Source organism: Neopelma chrysocephalum, unplaced genomic scaffold (genome assembly GCF_003984885.1).
Source record: "Neopelma chrysocephalum unplaced genomic scaffold, ASM398488v2 Primary Assembly neopelma1_24, whole genome shotgun sequence".
Taxonomy (NCBI): domain Eukaryota; kingdom Metazoa; phylum Chordata; class Aves; order Passeriformes; family Pipridae; genus Neopelma; species Neopelma chrysocephalum.
In genome coordinates, this window is record NW_020897693.1 from 33763297 (window position 1) to 33772944 (window position 9648).

A 9648-nucleotide genomic window follows, 5' to 3' on the forward strand; every position below is an offset into this window, starting at 1 on the left:
TCACTGTAGGAGGGTCATGCTTGAAGCTTCCTTTCTTTTGACCCGCCTAGGTGACACCCATGGCACTGAGTTGCAGGAAGCCATGCTGTGATTTAGGCCACAGGGTCCTTCATCCTGAACCTCCCCTGAATCACAGGACTAGGAGGCTGGTGGATGAGGGTACAAGCCTGTAGCTGGAGGGTTCAGACGGTGCAGGCTGCCCTGGAGAGGAAAAGCCCCAGGCTCAGCTGCTCCTGCTCTCTGGCCTGCTTGTGGCATCAGTGGTCATTCCCTGCTTAGTCCTCCCATTTTGTCACAGCCTTTAAGGTGTCCCTACCTTTGCTGGTGCAGGAGATGAGTTTCTCCCAGACTCTGCTTCCCTCTGGTGGACAAGCATTCCTGCTGCTTCCCTAGAGGCAGGCTCAGCCAGCAAGGTGTTACTGCTGGTGGCAAGGAGGAGCTGGAACCAGCTAGCCACAGAGAAGTTTCACTGGTGCCAGTAATTCTTTACTGTCCCGGATAAGTGTACAGTGTGAGGGAGTGCTGAGAGAGGAGGACCAGAACTACACTGCTGCCATTGCAAGCTTGTCCTTCAGCCTTTGAGTGGCTTTGAGTTGCACAACTGAGCACAGCAGCCTCTGCTTTGGGCTGTTAGCAAACACCAGTGTTCACGCTACCTTTTGTTCCATCCTGAATGTATGTACACTTGGCCTCCTTCCATATGTGCTGGCTTTCAGAGCTCACCTCTTTAAGCCCTCACTGTCTGGTCTACCAGGGATGACTGTGCTCAAAGCACAGCAACGAGGAGGGCTGGGCTGCTGTCCTGCCAGCTGGAAGAAGCACCAGGCACGGGAGGCTGGAGCCACAACAGATAATGATGACAAAAATCAAGGCTGGAAGAAAACACAGGCAGTCTGCATTTCTCCCAAATCTGAGCTGCAGCCCCCTGGCTGTGCAAACCTGAGAGGCTGTGAGGCAAGCGGGACACAAGGGGAGATGGCCAGGCAGTCGGTGCCAGCTTCTGGATTTTGGCTGCATGGTGCTGATGGCCAGGGGATGACACCAACCCGGTGCTCGCAGGCAGGTTTGAGAAACAGATTTGGGGCTCTCCCTTGCTCAGCATGCTTGGCCTAGGCCTGGCTCGTGCAGCTCAGAAACAAAAGAACATTTCTTCAAGCAATGAGTGGTTTATTTTTTCAGAGGGTGAGGGGGAGAAGAGCAGAGGGTTCCCTCCCATCTTACTCCTGCAGCAGGCATTACCCACACACACACACACACATGCAGTAAGGGATGGGCAGAGAGCTCGGGCTCCAGCCAGCAGTGCCCAGGGGGGCTGCATTTGAAAGCCACAAAAAATAACAGAGCAGGAAGGTCACTGTGGTAGCAGCAGAGATAAAAAATGGGGAGTTCCAGGGTGCGGTGCTAAGCTGAGCAAGGGATGCCCCAGAAGGGGCACACGGCCTCTCCCTGGGGGTGAGCACCTGGGCTCACTTTCCCACTAGGGAGGACCTGGATGAGAAGACAGCCTGGCCCAGCCTGCAGCCTCCTCTTTGGAGATGCCAACAAACAAGCAGAGACAGGCCACGTAAGGCTGCAAAACTTCATGTGTACCCCAGCCCAGGGCAGCCCTTGAGGCAAACTTTCCCCAGCAGGCAGAGCTGCCAGTGCCACCTGGGGTCACAAGTGCCAGGGACAGAGGCTTGGTGCCCAGCTCCCTAAGGGAAGCACAGCCTGCCTAGCTCACCAGCTTGTTCCAGGGGACAGTGCTGAAGAAGGAATGGGACTTCAGCTTGGCCATGCCACCTCCTCCGGAGCCCAAGCGCTGCTTTGGATTGTACTGCAGGAGCTGCAGAGAAAGGGGATGGGACAGCAGGAGGGGTAGATGGGAACACTGGAAAAGCAACCCAGTCTGCCTTTCCCCAGCCTCTAGCCCTGTCCTCCCTCCCATCCACCAAAGTCCCTCACCTCAGTGAGCAGCGATGTAGCAGCCAGGCTGAGCCCCTGTGGCAGATGCAGCTGGGTGTGAGGCTGAATCCCCGCCGGATGGTTTTGGGAGAGTGGCTGCAGGAGGCAGAGGGTCATGGTAGCAGAGGCACAGAGGAGGGCAGGAGCACCCCGATGAGCCTTCATTGCTACACAACCCAGCCCTACACAGCAGGATTTAAAACCCAGGGCCTTTAACACCCAGAGACCATGCACAGGCACTAGGAATCACATGTCCGAAGTGACCTGGCAAATCACTGAGGTACCAGCAGGACAAGGCAGCCTTCCAGCCCCTGCACAGCAGGAAGCCCTTGTGCTACAGTGTCACCTCCTCCTCCCCCACCCTCCTTGCACAGCTCAGCCTCTTACCACTCCTGTCAGCAACTCATACAAGAGCGAGCCAAAGCTCCAGTAGTCAGCTGCTTCAGTGGGCTCCACGATCCCCCCAACTTCTGCAGAAAAAGCCAGAGAGAGGTTAATAGGGGAGGCAGGGAGCACAAATGGCCATACCATGCTGGGCACATCTCACTGCCTGCAGAAGCTCCCTCACCCCAGTTCGTGGCACTGGGCAGAGGGCAGGACAAGGCAGGGCTCACATCTCTTACCTGGAGCACTGTACAGCTCTTCCCGTGCCTGGCTGCAGTATTGGGGCTCCACCTCTGTCCACTGGCCAAAGAAGGTGAGACAGACATGACCTGCAGAGCAGCACCGGAACCAAAAACAGCGACGTTAGGACAATAGGGACTTTGGTTGGAGCACTAAGCCAAGCCATATCCCCACAACTGGGAACAGCCAGGGTACTGGGCCCCGTCATGCTCTGAACACAGAGGCACTGCGCATCCCCTGGCATCACACACTCCCCAGCCTTCCAGTGCTTGCCTGGGATACACAGCACTTGGAGCTGGAGAGACTGGCTAGGTGGGCTCCAAGCTAACAGACCTCAGTGCAGGCTGTGGTGAGGAAAGAAGGGGTTTTTTGGGGGATGAGGGGGAAGGTTAGCTTTCCTCTTGCAAAACTCTGCATTTTTCTTAAGCTATTAGTAGGTCTCCAGATGTTTGCCCCAGATGTTGCCAGCTGAGCAGTGACTTGCACTCAGAGCGGTACCCATAGCTTAAAAGGATGGGAAGGTTCCAGAACACCCAGCAGGCAGTAACTAGAAGGAGGAGAAAACTGCAGTCCCATTAACCTCAGCTGGTCTCAGCTTTCCCATGCTGAGATTTCCCAAGCAGCCAGCCCCCATGTGGGAGCAGGGGCAATGCATTCCTGTGGCTACAGCCCCTGATTCTCCTCCTGCAGAGTCAAATCTTGTACTAACCACTTGGAAAACCTGAGATCACACTTCCAACTTCAGGGACATTCAAACCTCTCCAAACTCCCATCCTCCTCCAAAGGAAACTCAAGAAAGTCCATGTTTCCTGGAAATGGGGCAAGCCAGCTGAGAGACCAACCTTATCCTCCTCGGGGCAGCAGCATGGGGCACTACCTACCAGCTGCATCAAGCAGCAGGTTCCTGGGGTTGAGGTCCCGGCACAACACACCCTGTTGGTGAAGTCCCTCTAAAGCCAGGAGGATTTCTGCTGCCCACAGCTGCACCTGCTCCTCCTTCACAGCCCATGCTCTCTGGTTCTGCCTGTGGGAAGCCAAAGCCCTGCATGGTCCTGATGGTTGTTGCTTGCTTAGCCGGCCACAGGTCAGGCTTGCTTCTCGTGAGGGCTCCCACGCTGCTGGGTCAGGCCCACAGGGCTTGCCAGAGCTGGACAGGGCAACTCGTGCAGGAAGCTGCCTCTGACCCAAGATCAGGAGGGGCTGAGCCCAGGAGACCTCAGACACTTTCTGAGACAGTGGTTCCCCTGCCCCTGGCTGGCCCCCTCTTTCTGATCCAGGGGCAAGGGCCTGGGGAAGCCTGGAGTCTTGTTGGGAGGCTGTTCTCTCCGATACGCAGCCTGTGCTGCTGGTTAGATCATCCCAGAGGTAGACAACCAGGCCCTGGCCACCTTGCTGGCCAGGGCATTTGGCTGATGCTGCTGGAAAATAGTCCACGACACCAGACACAGTCATGCTTGGATCCTGTCCTCCAGGTGCTGCCTTCATGCTGCTGGCAGGAGCCAGGAGAAGCTGGCGGTGGTTTCCTGAGCTGGGATCTGTGGGCCCAAAGGACTGCTCCTGACGGAGTGAGGCATCAGTGTTTCGGTGGGTCACAGAGCCTGGGAGGCCACTGCCTAACCAAGCTTGGCTGCTACCTTGGGAGCTTCCCACACCATCCTCTCTGCCACGGTCCCTCAGGGCTTGAATGGTGTTTGAATCAGCAGAGTCCTCCTGGACGCAGTACTTGGTGCGGAGGTGAGACCACAGCTTCTCCCCTGGAAATCAGAAGAACAAGTGATGAGGAACAAAGTATCCCTAGTTCTCCCACCGTGGACGCAGCCCATTCAAGCACAGGCCAAGGCCCATATACTGAGGATGTGACTGAGCATCACTAATCTCCCCTGCAGCAAAGCTCAAGTCCACGCAGAATATGCCCCAGCCCTACAAGCACACCATGCTCAACACCACACCTCCCCCAAGGACCTAGCACACCAAAGTCTCCTCCTTTAGCAGCCCTGCTCCCCATTCTGCACAGCCTCCTTTATCCCAGCTCTGCCACTTCCATGTCACAGACCAGCCACATTTTCACAGACCAGTCACATCTTCACGGACGCCCCTGATCCCACTGCCATCCCCACTTTCCCCTGAAATCCTTTCCTTCCTGTGTGACAGAGATGCCAGAGTTCCTGCAGCATGTCCCAGACCCCGTGGGTCAGCAATGAGCCAGAGCAGTGAGCCCTGGAGCCCATAGCATCCTGCCAAGGCTTCCCAGCCTCACTACATTCAGTGCTGGCTGCTTTCTGCAAATTCATCCTACAGCAAAGCACGAGTTGTTGAGGCTCCAACACACATCAGCCTCCGCCTGTCATTGCTGGACTCCAGCTGCTCTCCCCTACACATCCATTCAGCCTGTAGAGAGTAAAGAAGTTTCTTGGGACAAGCCTCAACCAGGATCTGAGACAAATCTCAAATATGCCTCGTTGTTGTACCCAAACCCTGATGTGCTCCCTGATCTTTATGCCCAATTTTCCATCTCCTCTTTTTGGTTTGATCTCACAATCCAGTGTGATCTCTTCTTTTGTAACCAAAAAAATGTTTTATAAAGGTCTTGTCAAAAGATTGTTCTGTTCTAAAACATCCAGGTGAACTACCTCACTTTGTTCTCCTACTCCATCACCTTCTTGTCATGCTCAGACAATGCCAGTAAATGAAGAGTTTTTTCTTTTAAAGATGCTGGATGACATCAACTTCTTTACCTAAAGGCATTCCTTCCCATGAGACAAGGTGGCTAGTTTCCCTAAGGCTAGTTTCCATATAACATCCCCCAACACACAACCTCTTTCTCCTTGTAGGTCTCCACAAGCCCATTTCTAGGTTACATGCCCAGTCAGTTCTTATCAAATCTCCAGAATTCCTACTACATGTGAGCAGCTCTGTCCACAGAGTCTTCAAGCCCTGGTACCCATCACCCTCCTATGAAGGAGACTTGCGCTGTCGCTATAAAAATTAGTCCCAAAACAGTAGGAGAAACGTATTTGGAATTTTAAAGAAAAGGAGGTTAGGGATAAACCAAGATGCTTCACAAACAGGAGGCAAGGTTGTCTCCACTCACCCTGCACGTGCTCCAGGTGGAGGAAGATGGAGTCCTCACTCACATAGTAGCACAACAGCTTGACCATGAAGGGGACCCCATGAGGGATGATGGTCTGTCGTTCACGGGTCTCAACATGGGATTTGGGGAGGCTCTGAGGAGGTACAGGCAAATGTGTGTTACAGCACAGGGACTTGGACTCCCTGCTGCCCAGCACGTGGCAGGGCTGGAGGCCAGCCAGAAGGTAGCGTGCTGTCTTCCAAGCCCCAGGGCTGCTTGACTATGTCACCTGCAATAGAACTCCTCATGTGTGGAAACCCGCAGCTCTTGCGGAGAGGTCTGTCTGTCCCCAGCATCCAGCTGTGATAAGGCAGCCCTCTGCAAAGCTCTGCCAAGGCAGGGCACTCCCCACCTGTACTGTGGGATCCAGAGGGCACATCTGGTCCAGAGCAGTGACCACCCCACAACCACCCCTGCTCCCTTTAGGCAGGAACCTGCTATGCCAGCCCTTTCTCCTCTTCCCCTGGAACTGATGGTTTTCCCTGTCATGCCAGATCCTCCTTGTCCAATTATTGAAATCTTTTATTGTTAGTTCCAAGGGGATTGGAAAATGCTCTAGAACTTGTATTGAGCACATCTCACCCATAACTTGTTTCAGGGGTTGACCAGATTAACAGGGGCATAAGTCTTGGCTTGAAGCATTACAAAGCAGAGAAAGAGATGACCAAGGAATCGGCCGCAGCCTCACCCTCCCAGTTCCACTTCCCTTCTGATCACAAAGGATGGCTGAGGCAGCCAAAAGAAGCTTTGTGAACCTTCCTCCAACACCTCTGAGAGCTGCTATTTTTTGGTCCTTTCACCTGCCCCAGCCATCTGCTTGAACAAGGAGGCCCTGGCATGACAGAGAGAAACAGGCAGATGAAACTGAAAACACTCACCTTAAGTATAAAGGTCCCACCAGTGGCCGGATCCTGGACGATTTGCACCTGGAAGCAGTATTCACAGTACCTGTCAGAAGCAATCACTGCTTCCACCCCTACACACAGCCTACAGGAATGACCCAAGAGACTCAACTCTGGGACTGAAAAAAACTACCACCCAACTAGAGGAGTTTGGTGGGGCTCAAACCTCTACTCTTGAAAGACAAAATGAAGGTTATTAGCAAGGAGATAGCCATGCAGCCAGGAAGCAGAGAGTTAATTAAACCCAAGAGGTGACTCCCACACCATTTTTCCTTCCTTCACACTGAAGGGTTTCGCAGTGCTCCTTCCAGGAGCTCTGTGGGGCGCACTGGGCTCAAACCTGGGCCTCGTCATGACAGGAAGACCACATCGGTCCAGACAAACTGAGATGTGGGAACAGCAGTGGAGAGCAATGTGTAGTGTGTGTATGGGGTCAGTAAGCCTGGCATCTTCGTTCCAAGATCACAAACTAGTAACTAGTTTATTCATCCAGATAGCTCATCTTCTGCTGAAGTCCAGATTACCCGCAGGAATCTACCATTGCGACACCTATCATCAACCATGATTCCATGTGTGGGAAAGAACTGGACGTATCAACCTCCTTGTAAATAACCTGGGAGTTCTGGTAAGCAAAAATAATGAGGACATGAACAGATTTCCCAATTAACTCCTAATGGGTCTTCAATCCAGTCCTGTGAATTATTCTTGGTGGGAATGGTGTGGACGGATAACCCCACATTCCCTGGTGGGGGTGCTTGGGACTAGCACCCCCATCCCAGCTCCTAGGACCCTCCAGTTTACACTCCCTTTGGTCCAGCCGCAGACTCACCTTCCCAGTTCCACACCAAGTCATTACCTTATCAATCACTCCCACAACCTTACACCGTCTCAGGTTCTCCACTGCTGAGCTCAGCGTCCTGATGGGCCGGAAGCGCAGGCTGCTATAGCCCTGCAAGGTAGTAAGAGAAGAAGATGAAGGACTTAGAGATGCTACTGTCCACAACATGGGGTGGGAGAAGTCCCTGCATTTTCCAGAGGAGGCAGCAATACTGCCTATGTGGTCAACATTCAGAGACAACACTCCAAATGAATGAATTATGGCTGTGATTCATTCCTAACATCAGCTGAATCATTTTCTTGGCCAGCCCCTGGATTTCTGAACTTTTCAGGGAAAGCTTGTACCTGCAGCAGAAGTAAAATCACTTCAAAATTTATAGCTAGACCTGAACTGCTTCAACACTAAAAGGATCTATATGGAAGGTAGTTGTATTTCTCCCCTCATCCTTCTTACCAAGCCCCAACCTTGCCCTGCCTCACTCCCTTCTCCTTTCTTTAACCACCTCCTCCTCACAATCCAGCAAGCAGCCATTGTCTTTTTTTTCCATAAAGATGGGAACAATGACAGGGAAGATGACATTTTTAACACTTGACAAGGTGGTTACCTGCAGTGGCTTCAGTCTCCCCAAAAATGGTCATATTCACTATGGTGACAGCAAGCTAAGGATACACATTTTGGGGGAGGGGGTTCTGGGAACATCCCAGGAAAGCTGGGCCCGTGTCAGCTCCTTGATCCAGGCAGGGCAAAGAGCTGCCAGCTCCCACACAGCCACTGGCATGCCAGGACACTTTGAAGCTTGATGTGTATGCCATTTTCTCTACACCATCATACTGTGGCATGTGGCAGAGGCTCACTGGGGCTGCCCTATCTGTGTCCCCCATGGTTTCCCAGTGATGCAGCTTTGCTGCCATCCCACAAGCCCCTCACCGTGGCAGTGGTGTTGCCACCCCCTGCAGCCCGCTGGAGGTGGCAGTTGAAGATTTCCTCGGCGCGCCTCAGGTACTGTGTGATCTTCCGCTTCACGGCCTCCCGACGCTCTTTATTCGGGTCAACTGTGGTTGGTGCAAAGAGTGGCTGTGAGGGGCCTGCCACGCTCCCCTGGTGCCCCGGCCACAGTCCCCAGGGAGCTGCCCCAGTCCCCTCACCCTCCTCCCACAAGGGATGCACTCCCTGGCTGCACTCCCCGGACAGATGTCCCAGTGCCCTCATCACAGTCCCTAGAGGAACGTCCCGGTCCCCCCTGTCATCCTTGGAGGGATACCCTGACCCCCTCACTGCACTCCCCAGATGGATGCCCTGGCTGGTGTCCCCGGAGGGCTGCCCCGGTGCCCCGTTCCCGGGAGGCCGCACACACCCTGCACGCCGCGGAGCAGCACGTCCACGCCGTTCTGGTAGTGGTTGAAGGCCTCCTCGTAGTCCTCGCTGACGTCCCGCTCCAGCGCTAGCCGCAGCTGCCGCGCCGCCTCCACCAGGTAGTCCCGCCGCCCGCCGCCCTCGGGGCCCGCCGGGCTGACGCGGCTACGCAGCTGCCCCAGGTACACGCGGGCCTGCGCCAGCGCCCGGGAGCAGGGCTCGGCCTCCGCCCGGCTCATGGCCCCGCGCCGCCGCCCTGCGCCGCGGGAGAGCGGGAGGGGGGCACGGGGTCAGCCGAGGAGCGATGGCCCCTTCGTCCGGCACCGCCTGGCGCCGCTCACCAGCACGGCCCCCCCGGCCCGCTCCCCACCGCCCCCCGCGGTCCCGCACCTGGGCAGCGTGGCCGCCGAGCATCCCGGCACCGCCGGGAGGGGCGCGGCGGGGAGGGCCGGCGCTGATTGGCTGCGGATGAGATCATCATCATCATCATCATCATCATCGCCCCCCGGCGGGGTCTGTGCCCGGGTCTCCCCGCCGGAGTCCCGCCCCTGCCCGAGGCAGGCGCTCCATCGCTCCGTTAACGCGCGGTGAGCGCCGTCGCTCTGCTTGTTTTATTGTCATCGTTATTCACCATTAATTGCCCTTAATTAACCAAGCTCCTGTTCGTTAAGTGCTGCCTTTGCCGCCGCCTTTCCTTCCTCCCATAACGCTTAATTAGCCGTGTTTTAATTAGCCTTTGCCTCTGCCGGCCCCCGAAGGGTGCACCCACTCCAGCAGCCCCTCCCCCTCGGTGCCTCAGTTAAGGTGCTGGGTGTCTTGCCACTTCATCACGATCAGCCCAGGGCACCCTTGGCTCT

General features: G+C 55.2%; 1 protein-coding gene across 1 annotated transcript; it reads right to left on the reverse strand.

Annotated features, from left to right (window-relative positions):
- Positions 1-1150: 1150 nt before the first annotated feature.
- Positions 1151-9168, reverse strand: RPS6KL1 (ribosomal protein S6 kinase like 1). The gene is made up of 10 exons (XM_027671752.1): positions 8793-9168; positions 8366-8490; positions 7457-7549; positions 6577-6624; positions 5660-5792; positions 3450-4322; positions 2568-2657; positions 2332-2414; positions 1945-2040; positions 1151-1825 (listed from the first exon to the last, which is right to left on the reverse strand). The coding sequence occupies exons 1-10, from the start codon at positions 9028-9030 to the stop codon at positions 1715-1717; spliced, it is 1890 nt and encodes a 629-aa protein (XP_027527553.1). The 5' UTR covers positions 9031-9168; the 3' UTR covers positions 1151-1714.
- Between the last annotated feature and the right edge of the window lie 480 nt (positions 9169-9648).